Source organism: Miniopterus schreibersii, assembly GCF_964146895.1.
Source record: "Miniopterus schreibersii genome assembly, chromosome: 9".
In the NCBI taxonomy this organism is placed as follows: Eukaryota; Metazoa; Chordata; class Mammalia; order Chiroptera; family Miniopteridae; genus Miniopterus; species Miniopterus schreibersii.
The window spans coordinates 12,398,660-12,422,937 of record NC_138118.1 but is presented as its reverse complement, the minus strand read 5'-3'; the positions used below and the strand labels follow the sequence as shown (position 1 = coordinate 12,422,937).

Here is a 24,278-nt window from a genome sequence, read left to right as displayed (position 1 = left end):
GTGGCTCAGAGGTTGAGCATCGACCTAGGATCCAGGAGATCACAGTTTGATTCCCGGTCAGGGCACATGCCTGGGTTATGGGCTCGATCCCCAGTGGGGGGCGTGCAGGAGACAGCAGATCAATGACTCTCTCATCATTGATATTTCTATCTGTCTCTTTCCGTCTCTCTTCCTCTCTCTGCAATCAATAAAATCATATTTAAAATATATATATATGTAATGTGAGACATGAATATGTATGCAACTTTAGATTTCCTAGTAGCCACAAAAAGAGCTAAAAAGAAATAGGTGAAATTAAATTTAATAATATGTTTTATTTAGCTCAATACACCCAAAATATTACCATTTCAATATGTAATCTATGTAAAAAAGTGTTGATGCAATATTTGATCTTCTGTGCGTCACACTAAGGTTTTTACATCTGGTGTGTTTTACACTACAGGACATTTCGGCCCATCCTAGCCATGTGCCAGGCGCCAAGTTACCACTTGTGGCTAGACCCTACCCCACGGCATAGCGCTGGTCTGGAAAGACCCCACAAATAATATATTGTTCTTTTCAGTTTCAAGAGACTATTCAAATTACATTTGAAAAAGTTTAAAGAAAACAGTGATGAAGAAAGGAGCTTATAATGTTTAAATATTAAAGAGGCTGCATTAAAATAAAAAGTGGCCGCATTTCCCAAAGGTGGGGATCCTTCGGCGATGACTGGGTTTGTAACAATAACATAATTCCCGGGCTCCCCAGTGGGCAGGTCGGGGAGCAACCGACAGTACTCTGAAATATTCTTTGAGCTGTCTAAAGATTTCCTCAGGGATTTCTCCAGCACTACTGAGAATGCTATGCGTCAGGGTGGAAAATTTATCATTTAAAAGAAATATAACGTAGCTGTTGCTTCTCGTGTGATTAATTTGATGTTAGGAATGTTGTTTTATTGTAGCACCTTCATCAGTATTATTTACTTGGTTATAGCTGTTGAAACACTGCCGTACTTCACGTGATCATTTAAACGTGTCTTTTAAGTGCCTTTGAAAATGTTTACCATCAACTAGTGATTTGGGGGCCTTTGTCACTCTCTGCTCTACGGTCCTTGTTAGATTTGATGTCATTTCTAGCATTTAAAACTTATCCCAAAAATGTTTATCATAACCTCGGTCCTTTCTTCTAGAAACAAGATACTGGTCTGGGAGTTACTTAGAGAATGTCATTTTACTTTTCTGAGATTTAGTGTCATTATTTCACAAATGTCTAGCTGTCCTATCTATTATCTATCTATCTATCTATCTATCTATCTATCTATCTATCTATCATCTATCTATCTATCTCTATCATCTATCTATCATCTATTGAAAAGGTTTCACAGGCCCTGTGAGGTCTGGATGGTAAGGCTTGGCGAACATGACCTAGAAGGAAATGGCAAAAAAGCAGTCATCTCAACTGCTCTCCCTCTGAAGTCCAAGTTGTCGGGCTTTTAGAGGGTGGGGAGTAGCTAACGGGAGAAGAGGGGCAGACGAGAATCTGGGGATCAGCCCTGCTGGCAGGACATTCTTAATGGGATGGCTGAAGTTCCTTTAAGAATACAAGCTTTTGGCAATATTCACTGTAGGCCAGTGGGGTGCTGTGTCCCTCCTCCCTCTGGAATCGGCTGTGATACACATAGCTGTGGGTCTTGGCGTTTGAAGAGAGAAGACACGGGTGGAGGAGGTCTGCTGGGGGTCCGCAGGAGAGGAAGGGCACATGCACGGCAGCCAGCCCGGTGCATGTGCTCATTGGGCAGCCGTGGGAACTTGAAGCCAGGCTACTCCGCACTTGCTCCCCTCTGCCCTTACCAGCCTCATTCTGCCTTCAAAAGGACTGGGAGGGAAGCTGGATTCCTCTCATTTGACTCTTGAAAGACCAGCTGACATCGTAGTGGTAATATAATTGTCTGTAGGCCATGACCATTCTGTTCGTGCTGTTTGTAGCATTTGAAAGAGTTCTTTCCATGTCAGTCTCTGTAGATGTCACCATCTTGTAATTTGGGTGCATAGTGTTCCTGTTATGTGACTGTGCCATGGCTCATTTAATCACATAATGATGGTGCTTTTAGGAATTTAGAATATTTTTAACTTTTACTAAAAACACTAACTAGACAGAGCGTTCTTGTACCTAATTTTTGCCTGTCCGATTATCTCTTCAGTATAAATCTCCTAAAGCGGCATAGCTGGTTAATAGTTTATGTGTTTTTAACACAAATTGCCCTTTAGAGAGAAGGTGCCATTGTCCACTCTCACCAGCATGTCTGTGAGTGCACGTGGCCGGGCCTCGGTGAGACATGGTGACTGTGGGAAATATCACCTGACATCTCTGTTAGGTCCAAGCCCAGGAGCTGTGTACTGCAGAGAAACCAATCCATTGTCCGAAAGTTATGGCTGAGCCAGTGTACTTTTCTTTTTTTAAAAATATGTTTGTATTGATTTCAGAGAGGAAGGGAGAGAGAGAAACATCAATGATGAGAGTTATTGATCGGCTGCCTCCTGCACACCCCTTAATGGGGGTCGAGCCCACAACCCGGGCATGTGCCCCGACTGGGAATTAAACCATGTCCTCCTGGATCCTAGGTTGGTGCTCAACCGCTGAGCCACACCAGCTGGGCTCACGTTTACTTTTCTACCATCCTGAATATTACAATTAAAAAATTGATCCTTTTATGTTGTAGATGACCCAAATGGCAGTCTAAGGGGGAGGCTAGTCATCTTAGGGAAAAGACTGTATAATATAACATTGCTATAGCCACACTAATGTGGGCAGGTTGTATAGTGTGACTCAGATTTTGCCTTTCTTATTGCATCTTGGAAATGGCATCCTTCGAACATGGTGCATGTGTTCTTGCCTGTTGGGAATTGTTTACATTTTCGCTGCCTTTCATGGTTGGTTAACTCAGGAGTTCTCAGGCTCTGCTGTTGGAGGGCTTTTATAATGCATGCAGAAATGAGTTGGGTGGGGAGAAATATAAATGAAAACTGATTATTAATTTTTTGCAAAAGTTCAATATATTTGAAATAAAATGATAATTATGCTAACTACAGGAAATTTGAGTAGAAGTGTTTGTCTTTAGTTTAGTGGAGAATTCAGGCATGCTGCAACCCAAGCTCTATCCTTGGTCCAATTAAGGACCCTTTTTTGCCTTACTTTTAAAAGTTGTGGAACTTAACCTACACAGAAGAGAGTATAAAACATAGCACCTACAGTTTAACAAAAAATTTTAAGGTGAACACCTGAGTAACAGCCATGTCAAGAAATATGTCAGACAATTCCATCTTGAGCTTTCCTTAAAAGAATTCTCTCTTATTAAGAAGCAGCAGAGCTGTGCGTGCACATGCGGCAGGGAGGCCTCCCCCGCACAGCGAACCAGGCCAGCGGAGCAGGCCGAGGCGCGCAGAGGAGCTGGCGGGTTAGGAGGGGCAGGCGGCGGGGAAACGCAGCATTTTCTGCACTATTTCCCTGATTCTGTGTGCCATTTTACTTCTGCCTTTAAATAAACGTGTATCCGATGAGGAGCACCTCACTGTTCTGTAGCCAGGGGACGAAAGAAAATGTGTGTTCTATGAAACTCTGTAGAATTCTCGTTAAAAAGCTGGGTATTCAACAGAGCAGCTTTTAAATAAGCCGAATTTCAAGGATCCGAAGCATCCCCTCTTCTCCTCCGCGTCCTGTTATCCTTGTGCACTCAGCCTATTGATGATATTGGGTCTCTTTGATCAAACAGATCGCTGAGCTGGGCGAGATAGAATACATTGAAAACCTGCCTCTCCTTCGAGTCCTCAATCTTCTGAACAATCCAGTGCAGGTGAGAGATCATTCTTCGGGGGAGGGCCTGGGCTTTCTTGGACCCCCCTCCCCAAGCGCTTTGGAGGAAGAGCACCGGGAACAGGAGCGCCCCGCGTCTCTCCACCCCCAGTCCCTAGGGAGCGCTTGGGGCTAAGCCAGGCCGCGCCCTGGGCCCGCAGTGGAGGTGACGCTGGAAATTGCTTGTGGGTCGCCCGGGCGGTAATGAGGCTGACTGCAGGGAGCTTGGAGATGCTGGAGCAATGATGTCCCCTGACATCCCCTGCACCAGGCGCACAGAATATGGTTCTTGTTTTGTAGCAGGGGAAGGAAAGTCTAGGATCAGATACCTGGAGTAACTGTCTGCATATAGCTGGGAAATAGGTGCTGTTGTAAAATGACTATAGAAGAAACTGTATTTCCCTTGGACTCTTCACATCGGAGATTCCGAGACCCATGACTTTTTCAGGCCCCGTCTTCTTTCCCACTTATAGGTCCTTTCTCCTGGCCCTTGTCCCTCCCGCTTTGTGCTTTTGTCCTTCATTCCACTTTTCTGCCTATACCCTTTTTTACCTTCCTATGGACTGACTTTGTATGCATCTCCGAGTACCTTTGTTTGTGTGTGTATCTTGACCAATATGTCTGGAGAGGCAAAAAAAATTTAAATTAAATTAAAAGCAAAAAATAAGATTTAAAAATAAAAACCCTTAGCATGGGAATGGTGGCAGGCAATTTAAAAGCAGCTCGGAAAGAAAGCCTCCAGGCTTAAAGAGCCGTCACCCCCCAGCTTCAGATCCACGAAGAGTAGTATTCATTTAATGCGTATTCTCATCTATAAATGCATCGGTTGCTAATGGCTTTCCCTTCAAAAATATATAGCTTCATAATACAAAAAACTTTCATTGTATTTTTAAAAGGCAGATAATCCTAACACAGCAGATGGTAGGGAGTTGTAAGGAATTCATTCCATAAATGAGTATCAGTGTATTACTGTGAAACAAATTCATAATAAATAATACTAATACAAAATAAAACAAAGTCATAAGTAAATGACAAAGTAATAAATAATGTTTCGTTATTTGCAATAATGAAACTTTCTGGGGTTGAAACAGCTTTTTAGTTGGTGTGCTGCAAGAATGTTTAAAACATGCAATGCAACACCTGACTGTTTAATCAGGGGCACTGACCTCTTTTCCCTTAGATTGTCAAATAAAAAAATGACAACCACCCACACAACAATAGCTGTCCAGTGTGAATGCCCTGTCTTCAACCGTAAATATATAGATCATATAACAGAGTTGCACCTTACTGGTCATACTGCATAATAAAGGTGCATCTGACTGGTTAATTCTTGATACCAAAAGTCCTTATATACAAAAATATAAGCACTTGATTTTTTTTCATTTTATTTATTTTTTCCTTTTAAAATTATTTTTAAATGTAATGCAAAGTAATTTTTTCAGTCACCGTTTATCCCCTCTGCCCTCTTCCACCTCCAACCCCCCTCACCTCTCCCCACAATCACCACACTGTTGTCCATGAGTTCTCTCTCTCTCTCTCTCTTTTTCTTTTTTGCTCAGTCCCTCCACCCCACCCCCACCCCCACCCGAGCTGTCTGTCTGCTCTCTGTCTATGAGTCTGTCTCTGTTTTGCTTGGTAGTTCAGTTTGTTCATTAAATTGCACATGAGTGAAATCATATGGTTCTTACCTTTCTCTGATTGGCTTATTTTTTAAAAGTCACTTTTGGAGCAAAATGGGTAGGTAATTACTATTATTGTTCTTTGTAAATCAATAAAAATTGTACCTGTTTTTTATCAGATCAGCAAAAAAATATATTCTTTGGTGTGCTGAAGAATTTTAGTAATTAGCTTATATGTGCCATGAAATGGAAAAGGTTGAGAATCTCTGAGTTTAATTTAATCTCTAAATTAAACCCTAGAAGGTAGGGTTTAATTTACAAATAAATAATTATTTAAAAGTAAAAAAAAAAAAAGAAGGTAGGGTTTGAGTCACTGACCACAGGTCACTAGGAAAAGCATCACCTCTCTGAGGCTCAGTTGGTTTTCTCTTCAGAGCTGAAGATAATCACACCTGTCCTGCTTATCTCACAGGGAGACTAACAAGGTCACACATTTGAAGAGCTTCATAAGTTGCAAGCACAGTGTGCTCTTGAGTTGTTAATATAAGGGGGCTGGTAAGTGCGAAAATGTAGAGGCCTCTGTGTGTGTGTGAGAGAGTGACAGGAGATAGCAGGTGACAGACCAGTGCTCATGAAAGCAAAATGCTGGTGCTTGTTAACTTGGGAAAATGAAGGCCACTGAATACTCCTCTTGATATTTTAAATAGGAAAAATGTGAATATTGGTTATTCGTCATTTTTATGCTACTGCGGTTAACAGAATTAGATCAGAAGAAGATTAAAGTGGAAGAAAAGGTATGTAATCGTATTATTTCATGTGTTTCTTAGCTGATAAGCTGAAAAGCTTATGCTGCCTGCTGCAGGGCCAATAAAACCAATAAATAATACACATAATTAATTTACAACATGTAAATTAATTATTTGTTCAGGGGGTGTTCCCGTGTCCTAGGATCAGTCTGTTTAACCCTCTGCAAAGCTGAACACCAGCCCAAATTCAGCAGCAGCATTCCATTTATATCGGCCTGTGGCATTATGGCAGACTGTCGATTTAGATAACCTTTTTAGAGGGTGTGTCATTCTATGTGTTACTCTAAGAATTCATTTAATAATGAAATGCATTAGAAATGTCATTCCACTATATACTCAAAAGGCACACAAATGAATCACTGTTTTAAATCCTTAGTTCTGCTTTTTGAGATAATAATTCATCTGGGCACACAGCTCAGAGTAACCGGACCTTGAATGCTAGCCCCTGCCTCCCCTCCGCCTTACCTGTGCTCACTGCTCTGTCTTGCTTTAGTGGCTGGTGCCACCTGCAGTCTCCACTAATGAGGGGTTTCTTACACTGGATGCAAATTTGAGATGGGAATGAAAACGGTTATCCCTATGTAGAGAAGCAGATATTTCATTTCATAAAGGCCTTTCTGAATTCTTGGTTAAAAATACTTACAGATGGGAGTCTGTTATCATTCTCATACTCAAAGGCCCTTACTAGATTTCTCTTTCCCTTTAATGTTTTACAAAGGCAATAAAATTCAAAGCTGTGGATTAAGGAAAGGTGTGGCAGACGGGTAATGTGTTTAGAGGACGACCAAAGCAAGGGCATGGGGAGCTGTGCCTTAGAAGAAAAAGGCCCGTGTCTTTGAACAGAGAAAGTTACGCTAAAAGTTTTAGGAGGAGGTTTTGGTGGAACTCGAGATCATCGGCATAGTTCTTGGTGAGCTGGCATGAGGAGGAAATTCTGCAGCATCAACTCCCTGGAATCTGGAACTGATTTTATTTCTTCTTATACTAAAAGTTGGGACATTTACTGTATTAAAAGTAATCTTGGACTTTAGAGGTCTTGTTTCTGTTTTTGCTTTTTCCCTTCCAAACTTGGGAGTATAAGGAGGTAGGGACCGAGGGACTCCAGCTCAATATTTTAAAATAATTACCATTATTTAGGTTTCAGGGAAGTTAGAGTGGACACGAAGACTGAGCACAGAGGTTCATGAGCACGCATTAAATTATTTCTCTACCTGGTTGCATGTCTAAGCTATTTTATTCAAGAAAATCTAAGCCTTGTGTGCTTCTGAGAAATGAAACCTGTTTCCCTTTCGCGTTTCTAATTCTGGGAAAGGTTGCGGCAATGAATAAATACAACCCTCCCCCAGAAGTGGTCGCAGCCCAGGATCACCTGACCAATGTTTTCAACAGCGTCCTGCAGCCGCAGAGGATCTTTGACAGGTAATCGCCAGGGGTCCCGAGGGTAGAACTCAGGGCGGGGAGCACAGGACAGCCCCTTCAGTTCCCCTGTGCTGCTATTTGGTGCCCTTGTCCGAGGGAAGGGGCCAGGCCTGTATCGGATAGGCTGTGTGGGCTCACTGGCAGCGAATGACCACCCGCTTGAACATGGGCTCTCTCTCGGTGTCTTCCCAAGTGCAGCGGTGAGTGGGTTCACCTTCCCTCCCTCATCTGGCCCCTGAATGGTGACTAGCCTGTGACATGGGACAGTGAAATAATAATGATGAAAAAGAGTTTGTTGAGTTTTTTGCTGTAGGATAGAACCACAGACCATTGTGATCATTTCTGCCCATTGTAAATTTTTCCTTGGCTGTGCGTGAATGCTAGAGGCCCTGCCAAGAAGCACCCCATGAGTGCGGGTTATTAGAGGGTCCCTCGGAGGAAGCCGGCTCGCCCGGCCCCCAGGAAGCCTGGGAGGCCCAGTGGTTGCTCTCGGAGCAGCCGCTCGGCTTGGCTGGACCCATGAACAGTCTCTCGCCTCTCAGTTCGAAGACAGATTTACCACGATTTCTCCTTTTTAAGTAATCTGTCGGAGCAGATGGCCACTTATGCTATAAGTGTAATACAGAAATTCCAGCAATACCCAAAGGCGTTTTAAAAATACTTGTGAGATCTCTTGGTTATAAATGGCTTCTCTTTTTCGTGTGATATTTGCGCCTATACGTCGCATGGTTGGTTTCCCACGGAGAGCAGAATGTTTTATTTCGCATCCAGGATGTGATTTTTTTTACCTATAACTTAATAATACAGACATTGACAGTTTTATACACTTATGGTAGCCCTCTAGGTGAAGTGATTTATCATTTATTTGCATACATCTGGAAAAACACATTTGATTTTAAAAGAAGAGCATTAATGTCCTCACCGTATTTCTTTTTTAGTTTATGAAGATTGCTAGTTGTTTCTCGCTTTAGGGTACATTTATATAAAAATATGTATCAAAGAAATTTACAACAGTGCCTGATAAACACGTATTTTGTGATCATTTCTAGCTGTTGAGCAGATAAGAGCAAGTGGCCGAGCAGCCCTGGCTGCTTCCGGATGGAGCAGTGTTCACTGTGACAAACGCGGGGGCAGGAGCGGGCCTGTCACTGCCGGTCCCACGCTGGCCCAGCACACAGCTCGCTGGCTGCCCAGGAGGAAGCCTGACTCCTGGCCTTGGGACTTCTGTGCTGCATTTTAAGGGAATCCCTGTCCCTGCGCCTGCGTGGTTGGGGTGACCCAGCAGAGCCTTGACTCTGGCCTGGTGGCCGCTGAGAGCTTCATGCTCTCTGGACTGACGAGGTTCTCCGGGCTCGTCTTGTGCGCGTCCTGTCTGAACCTTGAAATCACCCTTTCCTCCCGGAGGCCTGGGTCTGTTTCAGTGGGAGATGGTGTTTTCCAGTCACAGTCTGAGAGCTGAGATAAGCATTGCTGTCGGGCTCGTCATTGTTTCTAGGCCTCGCAGTGGACAGGGCTGGGAATATGTTTATTTATTTCCTTCCTTTTTCCCCTCCTTCCTTTCGATCTTCCATCCACGTATTCATCTCTTCTATCTATCCTATTTGTACCTATCTATCTGTATCTGTCCAACGTGTTTATATCTATCTAATCTGTATCTAGATCAATCTATCTGTATCAATCTAAAGATAGGTGATAAAATACCTCCTCAATTCATACCGATACTTGCAGTTCAATGTCAAGACTACAGTTGAGCTTTTACCTAACCCCCCTCTGTTATATCTGCATCTCCTTTTTTCCCCAGCAAGGACGCAGACGATGCAATTAGAATATCCCATAATTTTTTTTAATCCCACCTTATACCACAACACTGTCAGAATATCAATACTAAGACCACCACCGACGTGGTTACTGAAAGCATCGAACATACTTAGCCTCCCCCTCTCCCCTCATTTTTCATTACAGTAAAATATGTATAACATAAAATTTGCTATTTTAACCATTTTAAAGTGTACAGTTCGCTGACATTAATTATATTCACGATGTCGTACAGCCATCATCACCATCTTTTTCCAAAACTTTTTATCGCCCCGAACGGAAGGTAACAATAACGCCCATTCCCCGCTACTCCCGGTCCCCGGCAGCTTCTAATCCACCTTCTGGCTCTGTGAACTTGCCTACTGTACGTATTTTATATAAGTGTCAATCACCCCAAGTTAAAAATAGTGCCCTGCATTTATATCATCAGGACATACCCATCAAGCTGCTCTGTTGCTGGCATTTAGTCCCGGTTCTGCGGGTAACTGCTCCCCTCCAGCCCTTCTGTTGCTGTCTCGAGTCATTTTGGTTGCGTGAAGCCCGCGCTCGAGGGGACTCCTTGGGAAGGTCTATGGGATCGGTGTCCCCGTCTTGATAATATTCTCTGCCCTTTGTGCTGAAAGTCATTTCTGCTGTAGTATATAGCATCCATGGCTCATACTTTTCCCCTCAATGTATTAAAGATGCTACTTCATTTTATTTTCGTGCAAAGCATCGCCGTCAAAAACCTAAGGACAGTTTGGTCTCCTTTCCCTTATAAGTCATCTGTTCCCTTTTCCTAGCCGGACAGTTTTTTCCTTCTACATCCAGTAATTTTACTTTGTACCCATCACCCTGGGCTCATATTCTCAGGTATGCTGGGTGTCCCTTCGCAAGGTAGAGTTTTGTTTTGATTTTGCGTTTCAGGAAAGTCTTCTTTAATTACAGCCTGTAGTGTTTGTTCTGTCCTTTCGCTTTGGTTTCCTTCTTCAGGAAGATCTCCTTGTCTTTTTTCAGTATTTGTCACTTTCAAATTCCTCTTCCCTTGACTCATCAAGGAATTATTTTGAGACAACTTTAGAGTCACATGCGGCTGTAAGAAACGATACAGAGAAATTCCGTGTCCCTTTCGCAGCCTCCCCCAGGGGTAGCATCTTGCACAGCTGTGGCAGAGCCTCAGGCCAGAAGGCTGACACTGATGGGTTCCAGCCTTACCGGAGCCCTGCAGTTCTATCACGAGTGCAGATTCATACGAGCGGCACACAGCCAAGATGCAGAAGAGCTTTGTCACAAGATCCCTGTGCTTCCCTTTTAAAGCCATGGCCACATCTCCCCTCACCTCTGGCAGCCAGTAACCTGTCCCCCTTCTGTATAATGCTGTCATCTCAAGAGCGTCATGGAATTGGTACGAGATAGCACATAACCTTTGGGATTGGCCTTTTTAGCCTCAGCCTCACTCCCTGGAGAGTCATCCAAGCTGGTGAACGTGTGAGCCCTTCATTCCTTGCGACGGCCGAGTAGCATGCCTTGGGGTGGGTGCCCCACAGTTAGTGTAGCGACTCTTCTGGGCCGACTCCAGCGTCTGGCTCTTACACGCGCAGCTGCCGGGAGCGGGAACGGCCAGGTACAGGTTTTGTGCGTGTGCGGCTCCAGCCGGCCCGCTTCCCATGGGTACCCAGCGGCTGGCTGGGGTGCCCTTGTTCTCAGATCCGTCAGATGCTGCCCCATTGCTTCCCCCCTCCTCTTCCTGCGCCGATTTGTGGTTCGTGGAGATACCTTGTCCCCCGGTTTGCTATACAGGTTTCCCCTGGGCTTTTGCTCTCGAGTTTTCCTGTTCCTCTGTGGGCATTCAGAGGGATTGAGAAATCACGCCGGCCCCACCCCATTCATAGAACTCAGTCCTCAGCCGTATGTTTATTTAAACTATTGCATTTGTTCTATAATTCGTGTCACGAGTGAGATCCAGCGCTTCAGCTCCTCGTGTTGCAGGAGATTTGAGTAACAAATTCGTTCTGCAGGCCATCCTCTCAGGCTCAGGAGCCATGCCTAGATTCATGCATCAGCTCTCGTTTGTTAGCTGTTACTTTGAGCAAGTTAATCAACCTCTCTGTTTCAGCCTTCACGTGTTAAATGGGGGTAACGATAGAAATCCCTTCATTAGCTTCCTGTGATAACTAAATGAGCTGATACACGTAGGGCCCCTAGAAAAGTGCCTGGAACATAGTAATTGCTCAGGTGAGTTTGAGTTACTACCGCTTCTCTGCATGTCGGTGTTTAATTCAGCCGGTAGGGATGTTGCAGTCTAACTCTCAGAGGGCGGCCTCACTTCTTTCATTTTGAAATTCTCGGGGCAATGCTTCATCAACCAAGAATGAACATGCCTTACCATATATCCTCTCTTAAAAGCATTGTTAGTACACTCACACAGACTTGGATTTTACGGGCTATCTATGCTTTGAATATAACTTTGGCCCAGCGTGGCCATCAGCTCGCTTCTGGGGAGGAGGTCCGCCTGCTGTGCGGGGCCCGCCCCCAGCAAGTGCTGGCCGCTGAGTGCACTGGGACCGGCACAGACCCGCGTGGGTGCGGTGAGGCCGCGCTGACTCCGCCTGCCCTGTGTTGCAGCACCCTGCCCAGCCTGGACGCCCCTTACCCCATGCTGGTCCTGGCCGGCCCTCAGGCCTGCGGCAAACGGGAGCTCGCCCACCGCCTCTGCAGACAGCTGAGCGCTTACTTCCGATACGGGTGAGTCCGCTTACGGGCCGGGAGGCTGAGGGAGGGCGGTGTCGCTGACTGGCCGTCCGTCTGAAGCAGTTCAGACGCGTGCACGGAGGCTTGTCTGCGTCTTTGCCGTTTATTGCACGGAGATATACACTGTACTTTTTTTTTTTTTTTTTTTTAACTTTAATCCTGCAAATGTGTAACTTTAATTCAGTGACAGCCGAAATCACGCTCCAAGGTTAGGAAATACATGTGTTTCAATTAAGCCTAGTGGCGTTGGAACGCGGCTCATCCCGTCGCGGTGCGGGGTGCCAGCACGGCTCACAGGGCTATGGCGTGTGACACGCAGCCTCTCCCGGTCTCTGCGGAAGCCACGCCCGCAGCGCTCGGCTCCCTCATCCCTGCGCCGGCTTCCCCGTTTGAGGCATATTTCAGGAGGGCAGAGGGGGAGCAGAAGGCTTTCTTTTCCTTTCCCTCAGTCAGCACTCAGCACACTTAGTTTTCTGGAACAAGTGTTTTCCTGCACGATTCCCTAATGACCCAGATAAAATAGAGGAAATAGCCAAAAAAACTAGAACCATCCAAAAGAAACCTTCATCTGGATTTGCAGACTTCTGAAAAATTTATGAGAATCACATTTAGAATGATCGCTGTGGTCTTTATATATATATATGTTTTCATTGATTTGAGGGAGAGAGAAACCTGGATCGGCTGCCTCCTGCACGCCCCTTACTGGATTGAGCCCACAACCCAGGCATGTGCTCTGACCGGAAACTGAACCTGAGACCTTTTGGTTCTTGGGAAGATGCTCAGCCAACTGAGCCGCTCTGGCCAGGCATCACTGTGGTCTTTGAAACTGGTTTCCCCCTCTATTTTTCTCTGTATGCAAAGAAATTACTTTCAGATTAGTGGTGTTTGTCCATGAATCGAGGATGTGACTGCGAAGATGTATAGGACAGCCAGAGAAATAAATGCAAATTATTTTCTAATGCGGTTACAGGCAAGTTCCTTCCCTTCAGCTACACATGTTCAAACAATGCAAATACTCTTTAAACAGGCCCATTTATTCAGATATCTAAAACTATATTCCTTGTTCAAACAACCATAGGATACAAATACTAAAGAATAATTTACTCATTAATATGTTTTAAGTACCCTGAAGTAACTAAATTAAAACTTAATTTTAGAATAAAAACATATAGAATGCCACACACTCATGTAGGAGTACTGAACCTGTCGTAAAAGACAAGTGGAACGCAAAGAATGGAAGGTCAGACTAGGGCGAAGGGGTGCATCCCGATATTGTGCTGATACGTCAACCGGGAACCTTGTAGAAAACCAAATTGAGGAGAACCAGGGCCTTCTCTGCTTAGAACTCCTTGCACATCTTGAGTACCAGTTATGCTGCCAATGGTTGGTGGCCTGTCCCTCGTGTTTGCTTGTGGCATGCACTGTGGAGGCACGTGTTCTGGGAGGTATTTATTAACTCATCACACAGACTCTGATCCAGTCTGCCTCTAAGTCCCACCTGGCTAGGCCCCCAGTTATCCATTTTCATTAAGCCCTGTATTTCCCCTAGTAGGATGCTGTTTATCATTCTTGTGGCTGGTTTGTTTAATGTCTGTTTTCAGGGCTCATCTGTAAGCCCGGTGAGGGTAGGGACATTGGGCCATTTATTTTATCTTCTCCTCGTGTTTTGTCTTCTTTTTTTACATCGCAGTGACCCAAGACCAAGGCATTCACTGACATTTTCATGTGCTGAGTTGCATATCCAGATACATAAATATTAAAAACGTAACTGGTGGTATAACAGATGTCGGTGTGGCCGAGAGATTGTGCTCTTGTCTTAGGTTCAACTTTACTGTTTGTTCTTGGTTTTAGAAGTAGGTTGGATGTTCTGTATTATTAGTGGCCTGGAAATACGGATTTCCTGCCTTCAGTCTCTCTATTTCCAGCCTTAATATTAGCACCCAAATCAGTGGCTTCCTAGAAGAGAGCTGGTAATGAGGGAAACACACAACAATACCAGCATGCCGTTCACCTTCTAGATTTAAGACCCTTTACGTGATCCGAATGGTCATGAAAGAAAAACTTTACTTTTCCTTACATCTGTTTTATAGCACTTTGAATTTTCGTAACCTTTTGCATGATGTTGACTGCTAAATATATTTTACTTTTAACACTGTCATACAGCAAAGCAAAAGACCACAGCTGTTTAGCCAAATGCACCGCTATGAGCTACTCCTGCCTGAATGCAGTTTGGTCTAACCTGTGTGTTTACAGATGTGGCAGCCTAGTAGGGGGGTTCACTTAGTCATCCATGTGCATGTGCCGGTGATGAAACTGTAAAACAGGCAGACAGGGGTCCTGTCCTCCCGGCAGCTCACAGTCTAGTGTCTGGGTATGTGCTGTCCAACGAGATACTAGTCTGATGGGAGCTAACGAGGGGAGCAAACGCCTCTGTGAGAGAGAAATAGAAGAGGAGTGGGATGTGGGGCGTGAGCGGGGCTTGCATCCCAGAGAACGAACAGGCCCATGTGATTAACCAGAAGCGCACTCTGAGAGAGGCCAAGCCTGAAGCATGAAGGGAGATGGCAGGAGGTAGGACTGGAGAGACACACAGCGGTCTGATCATACGGGGCCTCTGAGCAGGGGAGTGTCGTGAGCTCAGCCGAATTTTAGGAAGCACACCCTGTTGGCATGCATTTGGGGGGGCTCGGGGAGGGCAGCCTGGAGACGGGAGACCAGTTAGGATGTAGTGACAGGTGATGATGGTGTGCGTTAGAAAGGGGTCTGTCGTTCCTGGAGAGTGGACAGAGCAGTGGCTTCCTGGGATTTGATTCTCAGACACTGTGCTGGAATCTCCGGTGCTGCTGATCTCTTAAGTTGTGTCCAGCACTCCAGAGAACGAAGATGAATTTGGCAGGTCCGGCAGGGTGTGGCCGTGCGGAGTGGCGACGATATTTCAGACAGTGGTCAGGAAAGGCCTCTGGCTGCGTTGAGGACCCTCCTCAGCACTGAATCGTGGGCTCCCAGCGCAGGTTCGTGCACAGTCTGACCAGCCCTGGCAGCTCGGTGCGGAGCTCACTGCCCTCAGCAGCAGAGGAGCCGGGCCCCGTGCTAGGAGCCGGCCGCCAGCTGCGGGAGTGTAGAGCAGAGGTGCGTGACCCAGCCACAGGGGCTCAAGAAAGGCTTTTTAGGGGCTTGGTACTTAAACTGAGTCCCGAAAGGCAGCGGGCCAGCCAGGTGGAGCGATGAGAGGAACATGCACATAATGCCCATAGGTCAGAGACAACGTGGAAACACTTGGGTAGGAAATATGTCAGTAACAAATGTTGTTCTACTTCCCAAAGTAGGAGTATGTGATGGCGGAGGAGGCGGGTCAGAGGGGCGTAAATGACAAGGAGTGAAATACTGACGCTGATAATCCAGACTCTATCAGCCCTGCGGGGCACAGCGGCATTTCAAAGCACGGGCTTTCCCCATGCCGTTCCTTTATCACTTATGATTTACGGGTCAATTTCAGTTTTTTCAAATGTACTTTGTACTGAACCACTTCCAATCTGAATTTCAGGTTTGTCGATACAAACTAGATGGCCTGTTCTGTGTTTCAGGGCCTGTCACACCACGAGACCCCCTTACTTTGGAGAAGGGGACCGGGTTGATTACCATTTTGTCTCCGAAGAAGTTTTTAATGAAATGGTAAACATGGTAAGAATGTTCTCCTTTATTTTTTATTGCACAAGAAATCCATGCTCTCTGGTAGAATATTAGGAAATAGTGATAAAAGGAACAAATAAATTTTGTGTGTGTTACGAGAGATGTGTTCCTTTGGGTAGTTCTCCTTAATCCACTTAATACATCACTGTTCACATACTGCTTTCATTTTATGATCTTGGAGAACATCTTGTAAGTTTTCAATAAGTCTGATGAGTCGCTGTTTTGAGAAACTAGGAGTAAAGCACCGTGAGAAATTCTTGTGGTCCGTGTTTATGAGGTGCTCCTGTTACGAGTCAGATTTTACTCAAGACGACGGTTCTGGCCGAGCCGAGGTGACGCGTGGAGCCTGGGAATTGAGCGTCCAGGGGGTGGGGTGTTCTGTGCAGAGCCCCCACTGTTTGCCCTCGGCGGTGCTTTCTAATTGTTGTGACCTTAAGCACCATATCATCCTGGTGCATTTCATTCAGTTGTCCTGTCCCGGACACGGGTGCATCCTTAACGGTCCACTGTGACACCCCTGTCTGAGAGGTCGAGCCTGGCGGCCGGCAGCTCCCTGGTGACCTGGAAGCCCTTGCTATTAGACTGGAGAAGGTTCCCGATTTCTTTGAGGCCTGCGTCTTCACAATGTGAGGCTGACCACCCTGCATTAGTCTGTTTCATAGGCGCTCCCGGCAATCTGACTCAATTATTTTTTTTCCTGAAACTCTGATAATCTAATTGGTTGTTGCTGAGTTCATTTTCTTCATGATAATTTATTTGTTCTTTCTTCACCCTCACCTGCAAAGGGAATCCACACGACCCTTGTTTGTTTTCTCTGTCAGAGTGAATGCTAAAGACAATATATATCTACCCATGACTCCAGTGAAACTGAAGGAATATCTCATATCTTCATCACTGCCCATGAGTCTGTAAGCCTTTTTCCCTTCCCCGAGGGCCTTAATGTTATTTATATTATCATTTTTCCATCACCAAATGAATCCTACACCACATTTTCCCCCCTGAAAGGACCAGATTAAGGATGAGTCTCCGTTTCTGCTTTTGGAAGATCACCATCCAACCAGTGATGCTCTTGTAGCTACACCTTCCCTCCCCTCCTCCCCGCCTTCCTCCCTCCTTTCTGTGCCCCACCCCCAAGTAATGGACCTGGCTTACACCTCGGTGCACATACGCATGGAGCATTTGAGCATAGACTCTGCAGTTTCTACGCGTTTAAGCTGGAATGACCGGCTGTACACGCATGTTTTCTCTTACATTTGCAGAGAAGCCCAAGTGAGAAAGTCTTACAGTCCCTAGGCCATTTTCCCTCTGACCTTGTCAGAAGTACATCTTGGAAATTCTTTGTAATTTTCTCTCCTGGGGCTCTGTTTTGACAGTTCGGTTTAATGTATCAAGAGTACTCTGGGATTTCATATTTCTAGAAGCTTAAACAGGGATCCGAGGAGTTATCTTGTTATTAGTAAGAAGCATTCTCTTAAGACTCCTTGGGTTGAAAGACCACTCGTTCCCAGAATCGATGTTGATTTCTCTCGTTAGAGTCGGAGGCATTTTCTCCGGGTTTGGCACGTCTGCTCTCGGTACCCAGGTGCCCCCCTGATGTCCCATACCTCAGCTGTCATGCCTGTAATCAAGCCCGGTCCAGGTCCTGTCAGAGATCCCTGTACTTCTAACTCACATGTAGTCCCACAGTTCATTCCCGCTACCGAAATCCTCGAGTGTGAGATTCATTCGTTTTTACCCCTCCTGCTGACACGTTACTTCACTCTACTGTCAGTTCCTGCAGCCTGAGGGTTGCTTCTGGCGTCTTCTTTAAAGTGAGCTCAGGACTGTCTGACGCGGAGACAAACCCAGAGATTATAAACTCGAGACACATTGTCAGCTTTGCCAGTCGTGTCCCCGCACTCAGCCTTCTGCACACAGAGCCCCCCACAGGACACCCACCCAGGCGGCCTGCCCTCCCCCCTTACCTGTGGCCCCTGGACAGACAACCCTGGCACACCCTCCCCTGGGCACACCCTCCCCTGGGCACACCCTCCCCTAGGCGCACCCTCCCCTGGGCGCACCCTCCCCTGGGCACACCCTCCCCTGGGCACACCCTCCCCTAGGCACAGCCTCCCCTAGGCACCCCCCCCCCAGGCACAGCCTCCCCTAGGCGCACCCTCCCCTAGGCCCACCCTCCCCTAGGCACACCCTCCCCCAGGCACACCCTCCCCTAGGCACCCCCCCCCAGGCACACCCTCCCCTAGGCGCACCCTCCCCTAGGCGCACCCTCCCCTGGGCACACCCTCCCCTAGGCACACCCTCCCCTAGGCGCACCCTCCCCTGGGCGCACCCTCCCCTGGGCACACCCTCCCCTGGGCACACCCTCCCCTAGGTGCACCCTCTCCTCACACAGATCATCCCCCAGCGTGCCCACAAACCCAGTCGCCTACACAGATCTGGAGGCTTCTGAAAGGTGACTATTGCTAGTTATTAAGAAATTCACAGGCCCAGAGAGATGAAAGTTGTATCACTATCCAGAAGCAGGAGGTCACTTAATCCTAATCCTTAAAGTAAACATGACCAGGGCTGTTTTATATGCACAAGGACAAAGCAAGAGTCCTCCCCACCCTACATCCTTCCAGAAAACGTATCTGGGGTTCACAGAGGGAGGCCCGTGTCCCCACAAGTACACGTACAGTGTGTATCTTAAACCAGTCCAAGTGTGCGTTTGAAAACAGGGTGAGCCACAGGAAACAAGATAAAGGACGCACCTGACAGAAAATCCAGATCCCTGCCTGTGTGTATCCGTTTATCCACCCATCTGCCTGGATATAGTACACAGGCTAAAAGGAGTCCCAGTATTTGATCCGCACAACAAAGAGGGTGTGGCACGGAGGGGGCAAGTTATTAAGGATACGTGTCGTTGAGCCTTTAGCTTCGAGAATGTACGACATAAACTTCGCCTGATTTGAGGGGAAGGAGTGTCCTCATTTTTCGCAGCAGACGCATCCCAGGCGCCCCCCCACCCCGAGAGCCACCGTGGCTCCGGCCTCTGCCGCCCCACCCGACAGGCAGCGTCTGGCTCCCACGCACGGCCGGGACGTCGGGGTTCAGGGGGCGCAGGGCAGGCAGGAGGCCCCTGCCCGCGCTGCTCCCCTCGAGAGGCTGCCACTGGCGGGGTCCAGCCTCGGAGCGTCGCTTCAGTGTTTATTTCAAAATCATGCCTATGAGGAGTCAGTTGCCCACGTTTTTTACTCCTGTCGTCAGCCTCCCAACTGAGATTAGACCTAGTGGTTTCACAACCATAATATTGTCAGAGAAAAAGTTGGCAGTTTTGAGAGATGTGGTTTTTTGGTTTGTTTTGTTGTTAATCTTCACCTGAGGATACTTTTCCCGTTGATTTTTAGGGGGAGGAGTGAGAGAAGAACATCGGTGTGAGAGAGACACATTAATTGGTTGCCTCCCGCACGCACCCCGACCGGCCAGGGGATCTAACCTGAGTCCCTTTGGGTTGCAGGCTGACGCTCTAACCACTGAGCCACACCAGCCAGGGCAAGATGTGTTTTTACTTGCATTTTTTTGCTGCTGTTGCAAGGGAACGCAGCTTGGGAACGGCTGGGCTTCCAGAATACAGGCAGATGGCAGCCTTTATACTTCCGAGGGCAGCAGGGCACACAGCCGTTCAGTGGGCAGCCTCAGGAAGGAGCCACCTTTATAAGGAGAGCAGGGTAGGTCTGCTCCGCACGGCTCGGCTCAGCACCCGAAGGTTCCAGGCTGGCCTGTCACTCACGCCTCGCGCTCGGCGGGGAGTGCGAGCTTTCAGAGGGGAGGCTCCTCTGGGCCCCTGGTTTGCTGGCAGAGCCGACATGGCTGAGGCCGAGGGCAGGCAAACTGTATGTTTTTCTCTCTCTATTGAAGGTTTGCAGAGCAGGTTTGGCAGGAAGTGGGAAAGTAAGCAAAATGACCTGTTCTGCATTCCACTCTCTCTAACATTTTGTGAGCACAGTATTTCCAAAAACCTATTTTTTTTTTTTTGGCCAGCAGAGAATCCTGAATAAATTTCTCTATGACAGTTTGATATTAACGTTCATAGGCCCATTGTTTTATCATTGGTAATATTGGTAAGTTTTATGGAATCATATAAAAAAGTAAGACATGAAGTAATTTTCTTTATATTAAATTTCATTATGGCAGCTGTTGCATGAAAATCTTTGTACTTCTCAAATTTCAGGGGAAATTCATTCTAACATTTAATTACGGTAATCACAGTTATGGATTAAGCAGGGACACCATAGAAGGTATTGCCAGAGACGGTTTAGCAAGCTGTGTTCACATGGAAATAGAAGTAAGTGTTTTTCTTTCAATCAACTTATTTTTCATGTGTGTGTGTTTGTATATTTATGTTCGGGGTTGAGGAGGGGCTCCCATCTGGGTAGCACCCTGCTAGGCCCAAGAGGAATGCCTACAAAAGTGTGAGATTTTAAGTTTGCAATTAGCTTGTGGGAGGCAAGACACCTGAAAAGTTAAATGACAGGAATTAGATGACAATACAAGAAATGTAATACATAATAAATGTCTCACTCATAGTGCATTCATTATGCGTAAAACTGCCGCTCCAGGTTTATTTTCTAAGCTGTTTTCTCATGAAATTGTCCCTTTTCTTTTGAGAGCCCGGGCTCCGTTTCTGTAGAGGGATATTGGAGAAGGCCTGATTCTCACGGTGTGGAGCCGGTCCCCTGCGCCCCCAGGACAGGGGCGGCCCGGGCAGGTGACCCTGTCCCTTCATTCTTCGTGGGAGATGTGCGGGCTGTGCTGCCCTTGACTCCACTTGTCCGCTGGTCGCAGTGTTTCCTGTTAGCAAGTTACACATGCAGAATTCAGGGGGTTTCCTCTCCGCCCCAGCACCTCACCTCCCTGCGCTAACTTCCACATTAATCCGCAAGTTTCTCCGAAGTGAAGATCCAGAGTAAAAGCATGAGTATTCCACGCGTGTGTTTTAAAAAATACGGCTTTACTATTTGAATCTTCAAGGACGGTTGTTTTTGTTTTCGAGTCACCTTCACAGACTAACACTTTTGTAGGCAGAAAAAAATATATCCTAAACATGGTTCCATATTAGCCCAAACTTAACGGAAAACCAAAGCTGGCACGTCTAGTATTCCTTTACTACCAACTCTTTCTTAAAACTTGTTTCCTCCTGACCTCATAGAGCCGGAGACGGTGACTCCTGTTTTGCTCCTTGTGTGGGTGCAGGCGTCCCCAGCTTTGGCAACAGGGGTTACGCTCTCCCAGCTCTTGACTCCTCCTGATCCAGAAGCTCTCCCCTCCCCCGTATTCACCTGTCCCCAGTCGAGCGGTTCTGAGTGCTCCTCCTGGTTCACGGCCTTCCCCCCCTGGAGCTTTCTCCTGCTCATTTCCAAGAGGTTTCGTTCCTAAACCAGGCTTTGTTCCCGATTCTCTCCAGCGAAAGCATTTTCCCAACCTGCTCTTGTCATTGACTCTTTTAGAAACTGCTTTTCTGAAAGCCTGTATTTCTTCCCCTGAAATTTTAAAACAAAGATGTTGAACACTGAGTTAAACTATCGGGGGTAGGATTGAGCTGGAAAGAGCTGAAGGGTCCATTTGGAGTAACACTCTCATTTCGCTAATGAGGAGACTCGTGTTTAGGTGAGGGTTGGCGTGGGTCTGCTGGGGCCGGGGCCAGCCCTGACCCTGCTCCCAGGCCTCACCCCGCCCCCAGGCCTCACCTGACCCCACTAACACCACTACCTGCAGCTGCTTCTGCCGTGAGTTCCCGGCATCACGGCGTCCTGAGCTCAGCCTTCGGGTAGCCAGGCAGGTGGCTGGCTGGCTGAGGAACAGCTAGAGTCCCAAGGAGATGACAGAGGGTAACAGAGGAGCATTTTCTCTCTGGTAAGATCTTTGTCCTGATGCTGCCAGGATGCCTTTTGAAATGTAGAACTGAAGCTACTTTTTAGTCATAAAGATGTAGTACCACCTTGTGTGGATTTAGCAGGTTTCTTTTTGGACGGTCATACTCATTAGATTGAGTAGTTAGAGGGTACCTGGTGGAATGAATTCTTATATTTCCAACAATAATTTAATATTTGATGACCAGGGAGAAGTAACCCAAATCCAATTATAAGATATTTACAGGGAAATAATAGCTAATTATAGAGATAAAAAGAAATTCTTCAATTTAATCCTACTGATGATATCTTATGTTTTCAGGCATCGCCAGAATGATTTCTAAATCTTGTATCTGTTTCTAAGTTATCTTTTTTTTTAATGTGTAGGGTGTGAGAAGTCTGAAGCACACCTATTTTGAGCCTCGGTATATCCTGGTGCTACCCATGAACAAGAAAAAGTATGAGGGGCACTTGCGGAGAAAGGGATTATTCAGTCGTATAGAGATTGATTCTGCCGTCTCCAGAGTGGACTATTATATTAAAATTAATCAGAATTTTCCAGGATTTTTTGATGCAGTAATCAATGCAGGTTGGTAACTTTCAGTGAAGTTTTATTTCTGAGGGTATATTATTATTGTTGGCTAAATGCGGTTACTTGTGGTTGTAGGACTGCGGCCCTGTTTCCTTGCTGGCTCTCTGGCAGGTGTTGTCCTCAGTCCTGGGGATGTCCCCAGGTCCTGTCCTTGCCTTGGGGTCATCCTAGAACTCTGCCTACTACAATATTCATAAAATTAAATGGAGCTAAAAATAAATTACTGTCAACAGCTGCAACTTGATTGCACTTTGATAGGATTCTGGTGCCTTAATGTGCTCTCTCTCATTTACTGTAGATGATCTGGATGTTTCCTACCAACAGCTGAATCAACTCGTTAAAGAATACCTTGGACTTGGTGAGGAAACCCCCAAGAGTTTTGCTCCAGCTGCAGGTACTGTCCTAAGCATTTGGTGCCAGAATTTGTGTGTGTGAGGAGAGGGAAAAAAATCTTTGAGTGGTTATTTGAGAACTTATCAACCAGGCTCAAGCTGCTTCTAACTCCTTAATCCCCATACTTCCTCTGGGGCGATCCTCCCCACAGACGAGCTGCATGGAGTCAGCCCTCTGGGCCTGCACCTCTGCTTGCCTTGGTGATCACAGTGGAACTCAGAGGACTGCCCTTCAGGGACATGCAGGCAGTGCCTAGGAGTCGGCAGTAAATCAGGCCTGGTCAGCCTCATGGGTCAGAACTCAGCCTTCCAGAGGTTTAGCTCCCATGGGGTCCCTTGAGGTGGTGATCTGCTTGGCGGGCTTGTATTTAGCATTGTTTTAGTGCAAGAGATTTCTTCCCGGTTTTCTCTGAATGGCCCTAGTCCTCAGAAGGTTGCCCCACAGAGTGTAGTGGGGAGAGCACCCGTCAGAGCCTGTGAGCCTGGCCCTGCCCTGACGCTCCGTCGGGCAAGTTGCTCAGCTGTTCTGAGCTTCAGCATTGACTTCTAAATGGGTTTAATGCTCCCCACTTGCCTCATGGGTCGTGCGTGAGCAGCAGTGATGTAGGATATGAGAGTGCATCTCCTTGGAATCTAGGATCCTAAGCCCTGAATTAGAATTTTGGAACATGAGTAATTTGAAATGTATTTAAAAGTTCCCCAAATGCATCTCACACTCACTGGGATGGCTACTATAAAAAACAAACAAACAGAAGAAAGTAACACATGTTGGCAAGGATGTAGACACACTGGGAATGTAAAATGGTCTAGCTGCTCTGAGAAAACAATATGGTGGCTCCACAAAAAATTAGAAGTAGGATTACCATAAGACTCAGCAATTCCACTTCTGAGTACATACCCCAGAAGAACTGAAAGCAGGGTCTTGAACAGATATTTGTACACCTGTGTTCATAGCAGCATTGCTCACAATAGCCAAAAGGGAAGCAACCCAGGTGTTCATCAGAGAATGAATGAATGAACAAAATGTGGTGGATACATGCAATGGATCTCTATTTATCCTTAAAAACGAAAGAAATTCTGACACATGCTACAACATGAATAAACCTTGAGAACATTATGCTAAGTGAAATAAGCCAGTCGCAAAAGCACAAATACTATATGAGTCTGCGTATAGGAGGTCAGCCTCTTAGAGACACTAGGCCGGTGGTGCCAGGGGCTGGGGCGGGGGGGTCCTTGCTCAGCAGGTGGTTTCAATTTAAAAAGATGAAAAGAGTCCTGCAGATGGGTGGTGGTGATGGCTGCACAATGCTGTGAATGTACTTACGGCCAATGAACCGGGCCCTCTGAACACGGTGAACATGGTAAATTTTATGTGGCGTGTGATAATGATAATAAAACAGAAGGTGCCACCAGTGGACGAGCCACATTCAACTGCTAACTCGAGGCGTCGCTGCCGTGTGGCTATCCCGCAGCTCTGTGCGCACGTGTTTTCTAGCCTT

The 24,278-nt window shown here is 46.5% G+C and overlaps 1 protein-coding gene across 2 annotated transcripts in view; it reads left to right on the top strand.

The window, feature by feature from the left end:
• The window catches only part of LRGUK (leucine rich repeats and guanylate kinase domain containing), a 92,652-nt gene that overhangs the window by 28,580 nt on the left and 39,794 nt on the right, over positions 1 to 24,278 (top strand). For both annotated transcript variants that reach the window (XM_081146472.1, XM_081146471.1), the window contains exons 8-15: positions 3,749 to 3,829; positions 6,155 to 6,241; positions 7,566 to 7,672; positions 12,092 to 12,211; positions 15,802 to 15,898; positions 20,118 to 20,231; positions 22,183 to 22,384; positions 22,686 to 22,781. In XM_081146472.1, the coding sequence (XP_081002598.1) occupies positions 3,749 to 3,829; positions 6,155 to 6,241; positions 7,566 to 7,672; positions 12,092 to 12,211; positions 15,802 to 15,898; positions 20,118 to 20,231; positions 22,183 to 22,384; positions 22,686 to 22,781 (904 nt within the window). The remainder of the gene's footprint in view (positions 1 to 3,748; positions 3,830 to 6,154; positions 6,242 to 7,565; positions 7,673 to 12,091; positions 12,212 to 15,801; positions 15,899 to 20,117; positions 20,232 to 22,182; positions 22,385 to 22,685; positions 22,782 to 24,278) is intronic.